At 42.7% G+C, this 21,492-nt stretch overlaps 1 protein-coding gene across 4 annotated transcripts in view; it reads left to right on the top strand.

Moving 5' to 3' along the window:
• The window catches only part of APOO (apolipoprotein O), a 73,865-nt gene extending 52,905 nt beyond the window's left edge, over nt 1-20,960 (top strand). For 2 of the 4 annotated variants that reach the window (XM_055106808.2, XM_055106809.2), the window contains exons 8-9: nt 14,670-14,734; nt 20,804-20,960. In XM_055106808.2, coding sequence (XP_054962783.1) covers nt 14,670-14,705 — 36 coding nt within the window. In that variant the 3' untranslated portion in view covers nt 14,706-14,734; nt 20,804-20,960. Of the gene's footprint in view, nt 1-14,669; nt 14,735-20,701 lie in introns of all 4 variants that reach the window. The other 2 variants (XM_003819576.5, XM_063601785.1) reach the window with 1 other exon arrangement.
• Nucleotides 20,961-21,492: the final 532 nt, after the last annotated feature.

Below are 21,492 nucleotides of genomic sequence, written 5' to 3'. Positions count from 1 at the left end.
AAAAACCCACTAATTTTTATACTGGTGGTTTCTAAAGGAATTAGTCCTTCTCGAGCCTATTTAAACTAGCTCTTGAATAGGAAATTCTATACCAATATCAAGAGTCTTTTGGCAATCCCTTTTAAAGAGGAAACATTCATGGGTGTTTTTTTGATTGTTTTTTGTTTTATTTCTCTGATATTTTCTATGGAAGCTTCCTTTCCTTTTTAAAAAATTCCTTAACAAATGCGGCCAGGTGCGGTGGCTCATGCCTGTAATCCCAGCACTTTGGGAGGCCAAGGCGGGTGGAGCACCTGAGGTCGGGAGTTCCAGACCAGCCTGGCCAACATGATGAAACCCTGTCTCTACTAAAAAAATACAAAAATTAGCTGGGCATGGTGATGCACGTCTGTAATCCCGGCTACTCAGGAGGCTGAGGCAGGAGAATTGCTTGAACCCAGGAGGCAGGGGTTGCAGTCAGCCAAGATTGCGCCACTGCACTCTAGCCTGGGCAACAGAGCGAGACTTCATCTCAAAAAAACAAAAACAAACAAGCAAAAAAACAAATGCACACTAAATTTTATATGGGAAAGGAAGTAAAATATCAAGAAATCTCTAAACAGCCCTAGACAGAAATGTGGAAAGTGAGACTAAAAGCCTCAACTGTGAGCCTTCATTGTGGTGTGACTGCAGACTGAAGCACACCAAAGCCAGAGGGAGTCCCCCAGCCTCCCCGGAGTGCTCACTGTGGTGTCTGTGCAGACACACACGCACACCAAAGCTAAAGTGAGGGCTGCGGGAGCCTCTGGCTTGGAAACAGCATTCTCTGACTGCGCTAAGAATTCAGCCCAGTGCAGAAGCAGCTGGACTGTGGTTAGGATACCAGTTAAGCAGGCCAACATTTTCTGGTCATTTGAAAACATTAGATATTAAAGCTACCCAAATTTATATGCAGATCTTTTTAGAGTGAGGTGGTAAAGATTTTTAATTGGCTCATGACTGGTTTGCATTTCTCTCTGTCTTTATACCCTTGCCTTCTTCAGAGTCATTGAGAACTTAAGGCTTTCTCCTGTTTGTTACTCTCCAAGGATAATTTTATTGACAGCTGTCTGTTCTCAATAGAAGGTAATAAAATCAGGGCCAGGCACAGTGGCTCATGCCTGAAATCCCAGCACTTTGGGAGGCTGAGGCAGGCAAATCGCTTTGAGCCTAGGTGTTCGAGACCAGCTTGGGCAATGTGGCAAAACCCTGTCTCTACAAAAACTACCAAAAAAAAAATAATAATAATAACCAGGTGTGGTGGCATGCACCTGTAGTCCCATCTACTTGGGAGGCTGAGGCAGGAGAATCTCATGAGCCCAGGAGGTAGAGTTTGTGGCGAGCCATGTTCACCCCACTGCACTCCAGCCTGGTGAATGGGAGTGAAACCCTGTATCAAAAACAAACAAACAAACAAACAAACAAAACGGTCGGGCTCGGTGGCTCATGCCTGTAATCCTAGAATTTTGGGAGGCCGAGGTGGGCAGATCACGAGGTCAGGAGATCAAGACCATCCTGGCTAACACGGTGAAACCTCATCTCTACTAAAAATACAAAAAATTAATGTTGACTGCATTAAATATTTATTACAAGTTTTAAAGGAAAAATAGCAGAAGGCCCTATTAATTCAAAATTCAATATTCTTAGATTTCAGGAATTACTTGATATAATGAAGTGGCATTGTTTTTTGTTGATCTTGCTTCACCCCCCCACTTTAGATTTCATGGGCTTCAGGGGGATTTTTGTTTTTTATTTTTTTGTTTATTTATTTATTTTTGAGATGGAATCTTGCTCTGTTGCCCAGGCTGGAGTGCAGTGGCACGATCTCGGCTTACTGCAACCTCCACCTCCCGGGTTCAAGCCATTCTCCTGTCTCAACCTCCTGAGTAGCTGGGACTACAGGCGCACACCACAACACCCAGCTAATTTTTGTATTTTTAGTAGAGACGGGTTTTCACCATGTTGGTCAGGCTGGCCTCGAACTCCTGAACTCAGGTGCTCCACCCATCTCGGCCTCCCAAAGTGCTGGGATTACAGGCGTGAGCCACCACGCCCGGCCTTGTTTTTGTTTTTTTAATGAGAGCTAAGATTTAAGCTACCCTGGAAAATGAATCTTTCTGGGGCCCTGGAGCTGAGTATATTCTCTTCATAGACTATCAAATAATTCAAAATCTAGTAAAGGAGATAAGGAAAGCATATGACCAAAATACAAGATAAAATGTGATAAATGCCAGAAGAAAGGCACACACAAAAATGTATGATTTTTGGATGAAGATATCTTGTCTTCATTGAAGGGAATTAAGGGACACTTCATGAAGGGGACTTTTTTGTTTCTTAGCTTGTTAGGAAGTTGGTTTTCAAGTCCAGCTTTAATTACCAGTCTCAATTAAGTATCATCTAATTCATTTTTTTTTTTTTTGAGACAGAGTCTCGCTCTGTGGCCCAGGCTGGAGTGCAGTGGCACGATCTCGGCTCACTGCAACCTCCGCCTCCCGGGTTCAAGCGATTCTCCTGCCTCAGCCTCACGAGTAGCTGGGATTACAGGTACATAGCACCACGCCTGGCTAATTTTTAATAGAGACGGGGTTTAGTATTTTCAGTAGAGATGGGGTTTCACCATGTTGTGCAGGGTGGTCTTGATCTCCTGACCTCGTGATCTGCCCGCCTCGGCCTCCCAAAGTGCTGGGATTACAGGCGTGAGCCACCGTGCCCGGCCAATTGTTTGTATTCTAATCATGTAACAGATGTACTGGCTTTTGGTTGTACATAGTCAGAGAAACTGTGGACACTATGTTTAAAACAGGGTGCTGGCCAGGTGTGGTGGCTCACGCCTGTAATCCCAGCACTTTGGGATGTGGAGATGGGTGGATCACTTGAGCCCAGAAGTTTGAGACCAGCCTGGACAACATGGCGCAACCCCGTCTCTACTGAAAACACAAAAATTAGCCAGGCATGGTGGCACACACCTGTAATCCCACCTACTTGGGAGGCGGAGGCACAAGAATCACTTGAACCTGGGAGGCGGAGGTTACAGTGAGCCGAGATCGTGCCACTGCACTCCAGCCTGGGCGAAACAGCGAGACTCGGTCTCTAAATACATACATACATACATAAAACAGGGCACTGAAAATTTTTAAATTAGGAACGATGGCACAATCCTTAACGGTATTATTTCCCATGGGGGTATATTACTCTGAAATATCCCAAACAGGTCTGTGGCATTTTGCTGCTCTGCCACATCCCTTTTCCCTCTTACGAAATGATTCTAAATGTTTGTGCTGAGTCTTCTACCAATAAAGTAGTGTTTCAGTCTGTCATCATTGGTTACTTAAGAGGAATTTATCTGCTTCAGTTAAAATGAACTTTTTGTCAGAATTGTGAAGCAAAGATAGGTGTATCCAGAAATATTGTCATCTTGGTACAGTCTAGGGCTTTCTTTTAAGTTACAAGAATATATAACATATGTATAGTTTAAAATCCAACACTATAATGACCATGTACATACCAACCAATTATCTACCTTTAAAACTAGGAAATTACCGCCGGGCGCGGTGGCTCACGCCTGTAATCCCAGCACTGTGGGAGGCCGAGGCAGGTGGATGACGAGGTCAGGAGTTCAAGACCAGCCTGGCCAAGATGGTGAAAACCCGTCTCTACTAAAAATACCAAAAAATTAGCCAGGCATGGTGGCAGGTGCCTGTAATCCCAGCTACTCGGGAGGCTGAGGCAGAGAATTGCTTGAACTTGGGAGGTGGAGGTTACAGTGAGCCAAGATCGCGCCACTGCACTCCAGCCTGCGCGACAGAACAAGACTCCATCTCAAAAAAAAAAAAGGAAATTACCGATGCCTTTCAAGTCTTCCATGGGTCCCCTCACCCCCAAGTCTCCCCAGAGGGAACCATTATCTGGAATTTTATTTCATTCCCTTGTTTTTCTTTCAACTTTTCTTCCAGTTTAACCATATATGTATGTATTCTGAAATACTATAGTTGAGCCTGCCTGTTTTTGCCTTTATAAAAATATACCAAATTTAAGTCTAAATATACATATTATATATATATAAGTTTATCTAGATGAGTCTTACTACATATTATTTTGCAACTTGTTTTGTTCCCTTAACATTTTGTTTATGGGTTATGTATGGCAGTAGTGCACTCATCTTCACTGCTGTAGACTATTTTCTTTGTGTTGTTGTTGTTGTTTTAATAGATGGAGTCTCACTCTGTTGCTCAGGCTGGAGTGTAGTGGTGCAATCATGACTCACTGCAACTTCCGCCTGCTGGGTTCAAGCAATTCTCCTGCCTCAGCCTCCGGAGTAGCTAGGACTACAGGCATGCGCCACCATCCCTGGCTAATTTTTGTATTTTTAGTAGAGACAGGGTTTCACCATGTTGGTCAGGCTGGTCTCAAACTCCTGACCTCAGGTGATCCGCCCTCCTCAGCCTCCCAAAGTGTTGGGATTACAGGCATGAGCCACTGCGCCTGGTCATATTTTCTTTATGGGAAAATACCCATGTTGGTGGCTCCTTGGGTGGGTTTCAGTATATTACTATTACAACACAGCATGGCTTCATAATTTGTGAAGAATTTTTCTAGACCAGGGTTCCTGATTCATAGGGTCTGCATATCTTCAGTTTTACTAGATGATGCCAAGTAATTGTTTCCATTTTTGCCAGTGTGATGGCTTTAAAAGAGTTTTTCATTGTGGAGTATATGTGTATGTGGCTTTACTTTATTTCCCAATTTTCATTTTGAGAAAATTTCAAAACTACAGATCAGGTGCAGGACTAGTACAATGAATATACCCTTCACTTAGATTCACTAACATATGCTGCATTTGCATAATCTATCTTTTCACCTATGCATGGTGTTCATACACATGAGTATATTTTATTTTCCTGAACCGTTTGAGAGTTAATTGTAGATATCATTGCATTTTCCATCTGTATCTAATTCAGCATGTATTTCCAAAGAACGTGGACATTCATTTATATAATCACAATACCGTTATTGTACTCAGGAAAGTTGGCATTTCATTATTTACACAAATGTTATCTAATATATAGCCCATGTTCAAATTTCCCTAGTTGCCCCAATAATGTACTTGCCTTAAACAACTTTTGATTTTTTTTTTTTTTTTTTTTCGAGATGGAGTGTCACTCTGTCGCCCAGGCTGGAGTGCAGTGGCGTGATGTTGGTTCACTGCAACCTCTGCCTCCTGGGTTCAAGCAATTTTCCTGCCTCAGCCTCGCGAGTAGCTGGGACTGCAGGCGCACGCCACCGCCCCCGCCTAATTTTTGTATTTTTAGTAGAGATGGGGTTTCACCATATTGGACAAGCTGGTCTCAAACTCCTGACCTCAGGCAATCCACCCGCCTCGGCCTCCCAAAGTGCTGAGATTACAGGTGTGAGCCACCATGCCCGACCTTTTTTTTTTTTTTTTTTTTAAGTCTCTCTTAATCTACAGGCTCCCCTTCCATCTTTTGGAGTTGACTTCCTTACAGTTTATCTGTTAAAACAGTCTGGCACATTTCACCTATAGAGTTTCCAACGGTTTGGGTTTTGCTGATTACACATTTATGCTATAGTTTAATGTGTTCTCTGTACTCCCTGCACATTGGCAGCTGGATGCACAGGCTACTTGAACCAGATCCTGTTTGATCCTTTTGGCAATGCTCTAGATCCACGTAGGCACATAAGTCTGGTTTTTGCTTTGTTTTTATTGGTTTTAGCAGCTGTAGATGCTCAGTGCCTAGACCCGTTGAATCTTTGGGGGATAGAAATGGTGATATTGGCCGGGCGCAGTGGCTCACACCTGTAATCCCAACACTTTGGGAGGCCGAGGAGGGTAGATCACTTGAGATCAGGAGTTCGAGACCTGCCTGGCCAACATGGTGAAACCCCAGCTCTACTAAAAATACAAAAAAATTAGCCGCACATGGTCAGGAGATCGAGACCATCCTGGCTAAGACGGTGAAACCCTGTCTCTACTAAAAATACAAAAAAATTAGCCAGGCGTGGTGGCAGGCGCCTGTAGTCCCAGCTACTCAGGAGGCTGAGGCAGGAGAATGGCGTGAACCCAGGAGGCGGAACTTGCAGTGAGCTGAGATCCTACCACTGCACTCCAGCCTGGGCGACAGAGTGAGACTCCATCTCAAAAAAAAAAAAAAATCAGCCGCGCATGGTGGCACGTGCCTGTAGTCCCAGCTACTCAGGAGACTCAGTCAGGAGAATTGCTTGAAGCTGCAAGGCAGAGGTTGCAGTGAGCCAAGATCATGCCACCTCACTCCAGCCTGGTTGACAGAACAAGACTCCGTCTCAAAAAAAAAAAAAAGAAAAGAAAATGGTGATATTTTACTTGTTGTTTCATTTTCTCAAATTAGCTGAAATATTTTGATAAAGAACCCCTTCTCTTATCTACTAGTTACCCAGTTATAGTTTATATAGGAAAAACAAGATAATTACTTGATTTTTTTCTCTTATTTATCCAGTTTCAAAATAATGAATTCATTCCCTTTCCTCAGAAGATCACCTGTTAGTTTTTCTTTAAAAATAACGGCCAGGCACGGTGGCTCACGCCTGTAATCCCAGCACTTTGGCAGGCCGAGGCAGGTGGATCACCTGAGGTCAGGAGTTCGAGACCAGCCTGGCCAACAGGGTGAAACCCCATCTCTACTAAAAATAAAAAATTAGCCAGGTGTGGTGGCACGCGCCTGTAGTCCCAGCTACTCAGGAGGCTGAGACTGGAGAATCACCTGAACCTGGGAGGTAGAGGTTGCAGTGAGCCATGATCGCGTCACTGCACTCCAGCCTGGGCAACAGAGTGAGATTTTGTCTCAAAAAAATAGGGCCAGACGCGGTGGCTCATGCCTGTAATCTCAGCACTTTGGGGGGCTGAGGTGGGCGGATCACGAGGTCAGGAGATCGAGACCATCCTAGCTAACACGGTGAAACCCCGTCTCTACTAAAAATACAAAAAAATTGGGCGTGGTGGCACATGCCTGTAGTTCCAGCTACTCGGGAAGCTGAGGCAGGAGAATCGCTTGAACCCAGGAGGCGGAGGTTGCAGTGAGCCAAGATCCCGCCGTTGTACTCCAGCCTGGGCAACAAGAGTGAAACTCCATCTCAAAAAAATAATATAAATAAATAAATATATATATATATTTATATAGAGATGGATATGTGTGTGTGTGTGTGTGTGTGTGTATATATATATATATATATATAATTATAGGCTGGGCACAATGGCTCACACCTGTAATCCCAGCACTTTGGGAGGCTGAGACAGGAGGATCACTTGAGTCTAGGAGTTTGAGGCTGCAGTGAGCGCTGTGTTCGTACCACTCCACTCCAGCCTGGGTGACAGAGCGAGACCCTGTTTCTTTTCTTTTCTTTTTTTTTTTTTTTTTTTGAGATGGAGTCTCGCACTGTCACCCAGGCTGGAGTGCAGTGGCATGATCTCGGCTCACTGCTAGCTCTGCCTCCCGGGTTCACACCATTCTCCTGCCTCAGCCTCCCGAGTAGCTGGGACTACAGGCACGCGTCACCACGCCCAGCTAATTTTTTGTATTTTTAGTAGAGACGGGGTTTCACCGTGTTAGCCAGGATGATCTCGATCTCCTGACCTCGTGATCCGCCCGCCTCGGCCTCCCAAAGTGCTGGGATTACAGGTGTGAGCCGCTGCGCCTGGCCGAGACCCTGTTTCTTAAAATAATAAATAAATTAAAAATCATTACGGGTTTATAGATTTAAACATATTTGATAGTTTTGAATGCTTTGTAATTCTTGGTCTTATTAAAGTTCAAACTGTCCCATTTTGCTAGTGGAAGTTGGCTCTGAGTCCTCTTGACATGACCCAAGTAGTCTGTGATAGTTACCTCACTATCTAGCATGTGAAGATGTTCCCAGAATTTCCCATCGTGGTTTTCATTTACATTGCCCTGATTGAGCATCTTTTCACAGGTTTATTGGCTTCTTCTTGAAATGCCTGTTCATGTCTTTTGGCCACTTTTTATATGGGTCATTTGTCCCTTATTGATTTATAAGGGTTCTTTATTTTTTTCCTAGATATTAATAGTTTTGGCCAGATGTTTGCAGATGTCTTTTCTCAATATGGCTTGTCTTTTCAGTTTTGGTGTCTTGATGATCAGAAGAAGTTCTTCATGTAGTTGATTTATTGACCTTTTCCATTATGGTTTTCACTCTTTGACTCTAGGAGCTTAATAAAAGCATGAAATATTTATTGATTGTCCATTGCTAATCCGAAACCCTTTCAGAATAGTCCTAACCCAAGGTCTCAGTATCAGAGATGAAGGCCAGTTGTGGGTGTCAGGAGGTCAGTTGTGGGTGTCAGTCCTCAGGGTCACAGATGGCTCTTTTAGAGTTGTCTTTTTTTTTTTTTTTTGAGATGGAGTCTTGCTCTGTAGCCCAGGCTGGAGTGCAGTGGTGCAGTGGTGCGATCGCGTTCACTGCAACCTCCACCTCCTGGGTTCAAGCAATTCTCCTACCTCAGGCTCCTGAGTAGCTGGGATTACAGGCGTGCGCCACCACGCCTGGCTAATTTTTGTATTTTTAGTAGAGACAGGGTTTCACCATCTTGGCCAGGCTGGTCCTGAACTCCTGACCTCAAGTGACCCACCTGCCTCAGCCTCCCAAAGTGCTGGGACTACAGGCGTGAGCCACTGCACCCGACTAGAGTTGTCTTTTTTTTTTTTTTTTTTGAGATGGAGTCTTGCTCTGTCGCCCAGGCTGGAGTGTAATGGTGCCATCTTGGTTCACTACAACCTCCGCCTTCTGGGTTCAAGCGATTCTTCCGCCTCAGCCTCCCAAGTAGCTGGGATTACAGTCTTTCACTACTATGCCTGGCTAATTTTTTTTTTGTATTTTTAGTAGAGACGGGGTTTCGCCATGTTGGCCAGGCTGGTCTCGAACTCCTGGCCTCAGGTGATCCCCCTGCCTCGGCCTCCCAAAGTGCTGGGATTACAGGCGTGAGCCACCGCACCCAGCTTAGAGTTGTCTTATAATTAGCTAAACACAGCAGTATGTCTCAGTAAATATCATATTTTAGTTTTTCACTAGCTTTTTTTTAATGCAACAAATTACTATCACAGAATTGTACAATGACTGCTGAAGGCCAACACTAATTATTTAAAAGGCAGGAAATTAATAAAGAAGCATAAACCTGTTACCAACGTGAAAACTGAGCAGAACTTCTAAAGCTGAGCTGTTAATAGTTTTATTCAGGCCCTTGCTGGCTCAGCAGGAAAATGAAAGGGAAGCAGCAGCCACCACCCTGAGTAAACATGCCCTGCTTTTTCTTCCTCCATTAGAAATTCCTCGGCTCTCTAAACATGGCAAAGTTTGGCTGAAAGTAAGTCATGTAGTTTTAAAATGTTCATCTTTGAAGTAAGCTAATCACAGAAGGACAATTACTGCATGATTCTACTTGTATGAGGTATTTAAAATAGTCAAACTCATAGAGGCAGAGAATAGAATGGCGATTGCCAGGGATTGGGGGAGTGAGAGATAGGGAGTTGGTAATCAACAAAGTTTTAGTCAAGCAAAGAGAATAAGTTCTAGAGACCCCTTGCACAACACTGTGCCTATAGATAACAGTACCGTATTGTACGCTTAAAAATCTGCCAAGAGGGCAGATGTCATGTTAAGTATTCTTACCACTGTATTTTTTTTAAATGACAGCTTGATGGGTTTTCCATAAAGTTATGAATTTGTGCTTTGTAATTTTTTGCTGTCTAAAATTCTAAGAACTACAGGTATTAGGAAATGATTTTGAAATGATTTTTTCTTTCTTTTTAAAAACACCATTATTTACCAAAATGAAAAGTTAGAAATCCTGAATAATGTCATCTCCTCTTTAGAAAGGAATACACTCTTGGTATCAGTGGGCAGGATACAGCGTTGTCCAGTGGACTAAGAGGAGCGGGAGCACCAGACTCCTACCCCACCTCTGCCTCTTACTAGCCCTGAAACCTTGGGAAGTTACTCCAGCACTGTGGGAACTGGCATAGTACCTCCTGGAGCTGTTTTGAGGATTAAATAAGGTTATCTCATGTGAGGAACATATGAAATGGCTGGACTCTAGCCACATGATAGTCATCAACCACCACTCATGTGATACTGCACATTTTCACTTCTGCCTGAGAAGATAATGTCCACTGATAGAAAATGGAACCATACCCTGTAGTCAGGAATCCTTATGTCATTGTTTTAGTTTTCCATTGCTGCCAAAATAAATGACTGCAAATTTACAGGTTGAAAGTAGTGCAAATGATTATCTTAGTTCTGTGGGTCAGAAGTCCAATTCTAAATCAAGGTGTCAGCAGGGTTGCGTTCCTTTCTAGAGGCCCTAGGGGAGAATTTCTTTCCTGCTCATTTAGATTGTTGACAGAACTCAGTTCCTCGAGGCTGTAGGACCAAGGTCTGTTTTGCTGGCTGAGGGCTGTTTCCAGCTTCCTTCCTCTATTGTCGAAGCCTGCAGCAAGTCGTTTGCAGATCCCCCTTCTGACCTCTTCTTCTGCCTCCCTCTTAGACTGCAGGCACTCTTATGCTTGAATCAAGCCCACCCAGATAATCCAAGAGCATCTCCCTATTTTAAGGGCAACTGATTAGTAAACTTAATTCCAATGCAACCTTAATTTCCCTTTGCCGTGTGAGGTAACAGTCACAGGTTCCAGAAATAGAAGACATCTTTGAGGGGCCATTATTCTGCCTACCTCATCAAGTGAACTAGAATTGTGTTGGGGTCTTTAACAGGTCATTTATCCTTACCTTTTATTTTCTTCGTCCAAAAAATAAAGTGGCCTGCCATATAGGATAGATAATGTTTATTGAGCACTTACTTGCTGTGAGCTTGGCCCTTGGCGCTAAGCTCTTTGCTCAGGAAGAGTCTTTGAGGTGGGTTCTATTATTATCCCCATTTATAAGTGAGGAAACTGCATTTTGGAGAAGTTAAGTAATTGTTGAAAATAATTCAGCTGGTGAGGGAGTCACACATTTCAGTAGGCTGCTGTACCTCAAAGGTTTGGCTGGCTGGCAGTCAGCCTTCACATGGCAGGCATACTAATTAGAAATCAGTGTCTTGATTTTCTTAAAAAGTTTTGGTTTTGCTAGCAGAAATTGTCATTTGTGCCCAGGCACGGTGGCTCATGCTTGTAATCCCAGCACTTTGTAGGCCGAGGCAGGCAAATCACCTGTGGTCGGGAGCTTGAGACCAGCCTGGCCAACATGGTGAAACCCTGTCTTCACTAAAAATACAATAATTAGCTGGGTGTAGTAGTGGGCGCCTGTAATCCCAGCTACTCAGGAGGCTGAGGCAGGAGAATTGTTTGAACCCGGGAGGCAGAGGTTACGTGAGCTGAGATTGCGCCACTGCACTCCAGCCTGGGTGACAGAGGGAAACTCCGTCTCAAAAAAAAAAAAAAAAAAAAAAGAAGTTGTCATTTGTGTTCATGGACGTGGTAAGAAAATAAAAACTGAAATCAGATATGTATTAAAATGATTGAGTTACAAAATATTCTAGATAAAACTTTCTCTGTCTGAAAATGCAAAAAAAAAAAGACTTCTGGCTTGTGCTAAATCACGAACTGTTTTTTGAAGTCAGAATGTTGTTTTGTCTGAGATCCTGGAGTTCTCTGCCAAGAGAGATCTGATTTGTGACAGGGTGGTGGATGGGCTCAATATTTTTTTAATGAGATATTGGACTGTGCTGTTTTGTTATACTATAAGTGATATGTAACCAAACAAGAAAATTTTCCTAGCAACAAAGTTGTTTTCCTGAATCAGAAGAATGCTTTTGTGTGCTCATTTTCTTATTGTCCAAAAGATAAAAAAGCTTGTGAATTTAGCATCTTATTTTTTTGAGATTGAGGTACTGGCGAGTATAGATAGTAGAATATATAAGAATATCATTGGAAGTATTTGGCAAGCAGTATGTTAATTCAGACCTAAACTGTATTTAAGTAGAGAACTAACTTTTTTTTTGTTTGTTTGTTTTTGTTTGTTTTTGAGATGGAGTTTCACTCTTGTTGCCCAGGCTGGAGTGCAATGGCGCGATCTTGGCTCACTGCAACCTCCGCCTCCTGGGTTCAAGCGATTCTCCTGCTTCAGCCTCCCGAGCAGCTGGGATTACAGGCATGCGCCACCATGCCCTGCTAATTTTGTATTTTTAGTAGAGACGGGGTTTCTCCCTGTTGTTCAGGCTGGTCTCGAACTCCTGACCTCAGGTGATCCACCCACCTTGGCCTCCCAAAGTGCTGGGATTACAGGCGTGAGCCACCACACCCTGCCGAGAACCACCTTGTTTTTATGCCAGACCCGATTGTTGGACATGATTATCTCACTGGCCCTTATAAGCCTTTTTTTCTCTCTTCTTGTTCTTCATTAGTCTGGTGAGGGACCCAGACATTTCAGTAGGCTGCTATACCTCAAAGGTTTGGCTGGCAATCAGCCTTCACATGGCAGTCATACTAATTAGAAATCAATGTTTTGATTTTTTTTTAAGTTTTAATTTTGCTAACAGAAATTGTTATTCGTGTTCATGGATGTGTTAAGAAAATAGAAACCCAAGCTTTTTTACATTCATCAGATCTCTAAGTTCTACCCCATTCCATTTGTTTGTTTGTTTTGAGACAGGGTCTCACTCTGTTGCCCAAACTGTAGTGCAGTTGTGCAGTCACAGCTTACTGCAGCCTCAACCTCCCTGGCTTAAGTGATCCTCCCACCTCAGCCTCCTGAGTAGGTGGGACCACAGGCATGTGTCATCCCACCTGGCTAATTTTTGTATTTTTTTTAGAGACAGGATTTCAGCATGTTGCCCAGGCTGATCTTGAACTCCTGGGCTCAAGTGATCCACCTGCCTTGGCCTCCTGAAGTGCTGGGATTACAGGTGTGAGCCACTGCCCCTGGCTTTCCATTTGTTTATGCAACAAATATATGAATAGTGTGTGCTAGGAGGCCCTAGGGATATTGTGCCCTCATGAAGCTTACAGGTTAATGAAAGACTCAAACATGAAAGAAATAATTACACAATCAGGAAGTACATGAGTGGTATGAAAGGGAATAGAAGGTTCTGCTAAATTGAAGGACAGGGTACAAAGAAAGCCTTGATGTAAAGGATGAATAACATTTAGCTAGGCAAAAATTGGGATTGTCTGGTCCCGGTCAGTGGGGTATATTTTGCAAAGGTCTTGTCCCAGTAGGGAGTTTGTCAATTTCGAGCAACAGCAAAAAGGCCTCTGGGTTGTAGGTGGGTGTGTGTTCACATATGGGTATGTGTGTTCGCTTGTGTGCATGCATGTGAGGAGGCGGGGTGGGGAGTGGCTCTGGAGGAGGAAAAGGGCACAGATTCTCAGTCCTGTAGCACTCTTGTTCAGAGCATCAAGTAGACCTGAGAATTGTATGTTGATCATTGGTCCGCCAAGCAGTTCGTATGGCCTTGTTTCCCAGAACTCCATCATCAAGTGGATGTGGTGACCATATACTTTATCATCAAAACCAGGATACTCTTTTTTTTTTTTTTAACTTCTTTTTCTATGTTGCCCAAGCTGGTCTTGAATTCCTAGGCTCAATGGATCCTCCCGCCTCGGCCTCCCAAAGTGCTGGGATTACAGGCGTGAGCCAACATGCCCGGCAAACCAGGATACTCTTGAGAGTGAAAGGGGACACTATTAATTATGTTGGGACAACGGGTATAAAACAGTACTTATAGACCAGTTCTCAGCCACTCCAGGGAGCCCCAAAGTTGCCTAGAAACCATGCTCTGAAATGACAGGGTTAGTCACGTGCTCCTGCTTTCTCACCTTTGCCTCTTCCTTCACCCATGAATAACTCTGAAAGAGGGGCACCAGGAGAAACTGCTCCAAGTCTATACAACAGAATCTTAGCCCCCATGGCCCGCCCAGCTGCAGCCTCCTGTTTTTCAGACTGCCATCTGATCTCTGACTATTAATGTGTTTTCAGAATTAAAGTCTAAAAAACGTATAGAAAAGAAAGTAAGGCCTTAAAAGTTTAGCACGTGAACTTTTCCCACTAGAAGCTTTTCCTACACTGCTTCTTATGGATTACATGACCTAATTATATGTTCCCGGAGGGCCACTGGGCAGAATGGGTGTGGTCTAACTTCTTTCAGAGTAAACATGTTTTGTGGATTGGCCCCTATGGTGGATAATGGTGAATAATGCATGGAGTAAATACCTACAGGAAGCCTTCCCATAGGTGTAAAACCTTTATTTCAGGAAATAAAAGAGGAAGATATATTGATTTTTTAAATAGAATCAACTGTTTGGCTGAATCTGCATAATGAGGATTAATGGAGCTTTATTTCCTGCTCTCTCTGCCCAAGTCACTCTACAGTAGGGCCCTCAGAGAGCGAGCCCTAGTAACTTCTTCAATTTACTGACAGATGGATCACTTTGCAGTAAAATAATATTTAATGGTCGGCAACTGCGAGAATGTGGGATCTCATTGTCCTCCTCAGCCTTTCTTCAACAACCCCCCAAGTCCTCAATAAAATGGTTTGACCCTGTCCCCCATAATAATTTTTAATGTTCACGTTCAGCCAAATACTCAGGACACTAAGGAGTTGCACTATTTCTTTTCAAACTGCATTCAAGCTCTTTCTTTTGTTTTAAAAGCCAGGAAATGTGAAGAATTCACCTGGAACTAAGTAGAAAACTCCATGCTCTGCCATCTTAATCAGGTAAAGAACAAGAAATTTCTGTGATTATTTTCAGCATTGTAGTGCCAGCTGAAATGACTTGTTTTTAATTAATTTAATTTAATTAATTATAACAGTTTCAATTTGATGTGAAAATATTTTATTCCATCTTTTAGTTTCTGGGCTTAAATGCTGTGGCTTATTTATTTGTGTTTGTTCCACTAATGTTACCTGGGTTTTTTAGACAAGCTAGAACCAGACAGTTGGGATTTGTCTACAAATGTATTTCAAACAATTGAAAAGTGTCATTATTCCTTAGGTTTTTTTCAAACAACACTTTATTATAGTAAGTACACTTGTATTTATCTAATACTCAGTGAACACTGGAATGCATGACTGTTACAGAGAGGCTCAAAACACTAGTTATATTGTTTGTGTATATATGAAAAATTGTATAATAGCACTTGTGATTTCCTGGTAATTAGAAGACTGTAATTGAATTTGGAAGCAACCTAGATATTCAACTACAGGAAAATGGCTTAATTATGGTATATCTATAAAGAAGAATATTATTATTCTGTTTCTACAGTATTTAATTGCCTGGGAACGTGTGCACAATTATTGTTAAATGAAAAAAAGGTAGTGTGATATGTTTATAGAGGGGATGAAGCCAGGAGATACGACAGAAAGTGTGTATCTTTCAGTGGCATGATGATTTTTATATTTTTTTCTTCTTTATGACTTTCTGTATTTTAAAAATTTTCTGCAATGAATATGCATTTTATAATCAGAAAATTTTTTGAAAATTGGTGTTACATTTATTGTAAATCATGGCCCCTACTTAAAATTTATGAAAACCCTGAGTTTGAAGGGTCTTTTTTCCTCAAGCTTTCTTTATATTTTTGGAGACCCAAAGAGTCACATAAACTGAGAATTTGAGAGTGGTTATCTGGCCCAACCCCTAGCCTCAAGCAGACTCCCCTGAAACCCTGTATGTTCCTTCTTTTACACCAGCACTGATGGGAAACTCACCCTATGGGGCAGCCATCCTGGGACAATTCTGAGTTTTTGGAAGCTGTTTCCTCTGCTAAGCAAAAATATGTCTCCTTAGTGGTCACAGAAAACAAATCCAGTTCCTCTTTCACAGCATAGCCGTTCATACAGTAACCCAACATCAGTATGTTCTCAGATACAAACTATTACCCGGGGAGCTTGGTAAAAGGCAAAGGGCACCCCAGAATCAGTATCTCTGGTGAATGGGGCCAGATATGCATGGGATGTGCCATTAGAAGGATGACTGGAGGGTGAGCAGCCACAGAGTGACACATGTCCTCTAGAGACTTGACTTTTAATATGGTTATATTTCTCTCTTTTTTTAAATCCCTGTCAGCCAGAATGGTTATATTTCTGTACAGGGACAATGAAAAAGACATAGAATAAAGGGAAATTAGGTAAATATCCATTTCAATTTTCAAAGATACTCTGCACCAGAGTTCAGCTTGCTGAAATACACAACCTTGATTTCATTCTTTATTGTTTTTAGATCTTTATTGGAGGAGGTGTAGCTTTTAATTATAAAAGTGATTCGTGTTGGTTGTAAAAAATGTTTTTAGCTAACTGTTTTAAAAGCTTGTCTTGGCCGGGTGTGGTGGCTCACGCCTGTAATCCCAGCACTTTGGGAGGCCAAGGTGGGCAGATCACGAGGTCGAGAGATCGAGACCACCCTGGCCAACATGGTGAAACCCCGTCTCTACTAAAAATACAAAAAAAAAAGCCGGGCATGGTGGTAGTTGCCTGTAATCCCAGCTACTTGGGAGGCTGAGGCAGGAGAATCGCTTGAACCCGGGAGGCGGAGGTTGCAGTGAGCCGAGATCATGCCATTGCACTCCAGCCTGGGCAAAAAGAGTGAAACTCTGTCTCAAAAACAAAAACAAAAAAGCTTGTCTTATCCTTTATTCTTTTCTTTTTCTTTCTTTCTTGTTTTTTTTTTTTTTTTTTTTGAGATAGAGTTTCACTCTTGTTGCCCAGGCTGGAGTGCAGTGGAGCAATCTTGCTCACTGCAGCCTCTGAGGCCTCCCGGGTTCAAGTCATTCTCCTGCCTCAGCCTCCCAAGTAGCTGGTATTACAGGCATGCACCACCATGCCCAGCTAATTTTGTATTTTTTAGTAGAGACAGGGTTTTACCATATTGGTCAGGCTGGTCTCGAACTCCTGACCTCAGGTGATCCACCTGCCTCAGCCTCCCAAAGTACTGGGATTACAGGTGTGAGCCACCACATCTGGCCCCTTTATTCTTTTTTCCAGAGGTAATTTTTGTTAATAGTTTGGTATATCATTCCAGACTTTTAAATATAGATAGATAGATAGATAGATAGGCCGGGTGCAGTGGCTCACACCTGTACTCCTAGCACTTTGGGAGGCTGAGGTAGGTGGATTATATGAGTCTGGCAGTTCGAGAACAGCCTGGGCAATATGGCGAAAACCTGTCTCTACAAAAAATTAAAAAAATTAGCTGAGTGTGATGACGAACACCTGTAGTCCCAGTTACTTGGAGGCTGAGGTGGGAGGATCTCCTGAGCCTGGGAGAAAGAGGTTGCAGTGAGCCATGATCACTCCACTGCACTCCAGCCTGGGCAACAGAGTAATACCCTGTCTCAAAAACAAATATATATATTTATTTATATTTAAAATTTATTTATAAATTAAATAAATTTATTTATACATTTATAATATATTCATGCATACATGCATGTTTTTGGTTTTTTGACAAAATGGGATCATATTCCACATATTGTTTTACAAGTTCACAGAAAACTTTCTTTTTACTGTTATTTATCTGGGGGGATGGGATCTTGCTGTGTTACCCAGGCTGGACTTCAACTCCTGGGTTTAGGTGATCCTCCCACTTCACCCTTCTGAGTAGCTGCACAGAAAACTTACTGAAGGCATATAATTGTAATTATATTATCATACATAAAGAAATTAGGCTGGGGCTGGGCGTGGTGGCTCACGCCTGTGGTCCTAGCACTTTGGGAAGCTGAGGTGGGCGGATCATGAGGTTAGGAGTTTGAGACTAGCCTGGCCAATATGGTGAAACCCTGTCTCTACTAAAAATACAAAAATTAGCCAGACATGGTGGCATGCGCCTGTAGTCCCAGCTACTCGGGAGGCCGAGGCAGGGGAATCGCTTGAACCCGGAAGGCGGAGGTTGCAGTGAGCCGAGATCATGCCACTGCATTCCAGCCTGGGTGACAGAGTGAGACTCTGTCTCAAAAAAAAAAGAAAAAAGAAAAAAAGGAAATTAAGGCCGGGCACGGTGGCCCATGCCTGTAGTTCAAACTACTCAGGAGGCTGAGGCAGGAGAATTGCTTGAACCCGGGAGGTAGAGGTTGCAGTGAGCCAAGATCGTGCCACTGCACACTCCCAGCCTGGGCAACAGAGAGAGACTCCGTCTCAAAGAAAGAAAGAAATTGCACTAATTCCTTAACATCATCTAATATCCAGTTCAATGTACACATTTTCCTGGTTGTTTCATGAATAACTTTTTACAGTTGGTTCGTTTGAACCAGGATCCAAACAAGATCTGCCTGTTGTGTTTGACTGATAGGTCTCTTAGAACTGTAATAGTTTCCGCTCCCTCATTGTCCCTTGCTATTTATCTGTTGAAAAACCTGGCTTATTTGTCCTTTAGAATTCCTGTTTTCTACAAGGATTGAGCTGGGAGGGGAAAAAAAGAATTTCTCATGTTCTGGCTGTGGCCGAATGTATCCATTTAGTATCATTCTGTTTATCTCTTGGTTTCTTTCTTCTCTATATTTCCCATAAACTTATAGTTGGATCCGAAGGCTTAATTAGACTTAGGTTCATTTTTTTTTTTTGCTAAGAATGCCATAGACAGTACTATATTAATCTATGCTGATGAATGAATGAACTTGTTTTACATAACATATTGTGTAAGTATTTCCCTGTCAGTACTTAATAGAGCTACGCATTCCTTCTCTAGTTGCTTAATGATTTCCTAGTATGGACTACCATGATCTACTTAATCCTTACCAACATAGGTTGTTTCCAGTTTTTAGTTTTTAACAATGCAATAAATCTATCAAATTCCTGGGGAAGACAAAAGCAGATTAATAAACTGAGATAGAAAAAATAAGCTAGTAGTTTACATGTTTAAGAATTTTTGGTTGTATATTAAAAGATCAAGTGAATAGTCACTGGCCTCTGAAATATTTAGAAATCTCCAATTGTGCCGGGCACGGTGGCTCATACCTGTAATCCCAGCACTTTGGGAGGCTGAGGCGGGTGAATCACCTCAGGTCAGGAGTTCGAGACCAGCCTGCCCAACATGGTGAAACCACATCTCTACTAAAAATACAAAAAATTAGCCGGACGTGGTGGCGCCTGCCTGTAATCCCAGCTACTCAGGAGGCTGAGACAGGAGAATTGCTTGAACCCGGGAGATGGAGGTTGCGGTGAACCGAGAGGGCGCCACTGTACTCCAGGCTGGGCAACAAGAGTGAAACTCCGTCTCAAAAAAAAAAAAAAAAAAATCTCTAATTGCTGAGTATATTCATTACAAATTATGAAAAAAAGCCAGGCGTGGTGGCTCACGGCTGTAATCCCAGCACTTTGGGAAGCTGAGGCAAGCAGATCACTTGAGGTCAGGAGTTCGAGACCAGCCTGGCCAACATGGTGAAACCCTGTCTCTACCAAAAATATAAAAAATTAGCTGGGTGTGGTGGCGGGCACCTGTAATCCCAGCTACTTGGGAGGCTGAGGCAGGAGAATTGCTTGAACCTGGGAGGCAGAGGTTACAGTGAGCCGAGACCACGCCACTGCACTCCAGCTTGGGTGACAGAGCAAGACTCCATCTCAAAAAAAAAAAAAATTATGAAAAAAGCAATCTGGAGAAGACTCAGTTTGTCTTTGACATGTCTTTGACTATATGTGTATTTTATTCCAGGAAAGTATGATGGGGGTGATGCGAGGAAAATTACACATCAAACTGAGGGTGATGTAATCATGCTTTCCAGCAGATAGATGGAAATGTAGTTGTTTAATCTTCAGATGTGATGTGTACTGTGCCATTTAGACATTTGTTTTTTATTTATTCATCCATCTAGTTGGTTAATTACACTCAGATACACAGCCAATTGAGGATCTGAATGTAGTGTATATGTAATGTTGATGGAACACAAAATCTTTTTTTTTTTTTTTTTTTTTGAGACAGAGTTTTGCTCTGTTGCCCAGGCTGGAGTGCAGTGGCTCAGTCTTGGTTCGCTGCGTCCTCTGCCTCCCGGGTTCAAGCAATTCTCCTGCCTCAGCCTCCCGATTAGCTGGGATTACAGGCGCCCGCCACCATGCCCGGCTAATTTTTTGTATTTTTAGTAGAGATGGGATTTCACCATGTTAGCCAGGCTGGTCTCGAACTCCTGACCACAGATGATCCACCTGCCTCGGCCTCCTAAAGTGCTGGGATTACAGGCATGAGCCACCACACTCGACCTTTCTGATTCTTAGTTTAACTGTCTTTAAAATGGGAATAATTACAGTTTTCTCTGGCTCATGTTTCTTATGGTCATATAATGGTGATGTAAATATTTTCTATGGTTTCTCTATTTATTTATTTATTTTGAGATGGAGTTTCATTCTTGTCGCCCAGGCTGGAGTGCAACGGCATGATCTCAGCTCACTGTAGCTTCTGTCTCCTAGGTTCAAGTGATTCTCCTGCCTCAGCCTCCTGCGTAGCTGGGATTACAGGCACTTGCCACCATGCCCAGCCAATCTTTTTGTATTTTTAGTAGAGACGGGATTTCACCATGTTGGGCAGGCTGGTCTCGAACTTCTGACCTCAGGTGATCCACCCGCCTCGGCTTCCCAAAGTGCTGGGATTACAGGCATGGGCCACCGCGCCCGGCCTGGTTTCTCTATTTAAATCTGAAGAATTTTCATAATGCAAAATTTTTTCTGGCACAGTTACTTATGTTTTTCTTTTCTTTCTTTTAGTTATAGGTAAACATTGGAAACTCCATAGAATAAATCAGTATTTCTACAGAAAAATGGCATAGAAGTCAGTATTGAATGTATTAAATTGGCTTTCTTCTTCAGGAAAAACTAGACCAGACCTCTGTTATCTTCTGTGAAATCATCCTACAAGCAAACTAACCTGGAATCCCTTCACCTAGAGATAATGTACAAGCCTTAGAACTCCTCATTCTCATGTTGCTATTTATGTACCTAATTAAAACCCAAGTTAAAAAAAAAATCCGATATCATTGAGTGATGGTCTAAGTGTGTATGGTGTGTGTGTATGCATGGTTTGTGTGTGTGGTGCATGTTTGTGTGTGTGTGTGGTATGGATGGTGTATGTGAGTTAAAGACAACAGGTAACTCTTAGGGAAGTATCAGCTCACAGCCTGCTGAGTCTGGGCCCCACAACACATAGTATAGAAGAGTAGCTCTGGAGTCCGAGAGATGCTTCAATAACTAGCACAAGGAACAAAACTTGTAAGTAATACAGTTTCCCTGACGATGATTAGAAGACATATAAAAGGAAACAGTAACAGTGACCCCTTGTTGTGGCTGTCACCTCCTAGTTTGTACAGAACTTGCAATTCTTGAATGCCAGTGGGAGATTCAGAATGAAGAAGTCTCTGTCCTCTGCCAGTGGATGAATGGGGATGTGGTGTGTGTTTGGGTTCTCTGTATGTGTATGGCTTGTATTCTCCTCCTCTGTGGCCCTGAATGCACAGCTCATTGAACTCTGTATTCCCACTGCAGGAGCCTCTTTTGACTTG

Source organism: Pan paniscus, chromosome X (genome assembly GCF_029289425.2).
Source record: "Pan paniscus chromosome X, NHGRI_mPanPan1-v2.0_pri, whole genome shotgun sequence".
Lineage (NCBI taxonomy): Eukaryota > Metazoa > Chordata > Mammalia > Primates > Hominidae > Pan > Pan paniscus.
The sequence above is the reverse complement of the archived record's forward strand: the minus strand, read 5'-3'. Positions and strand labels throughout refer to the sequence as shown.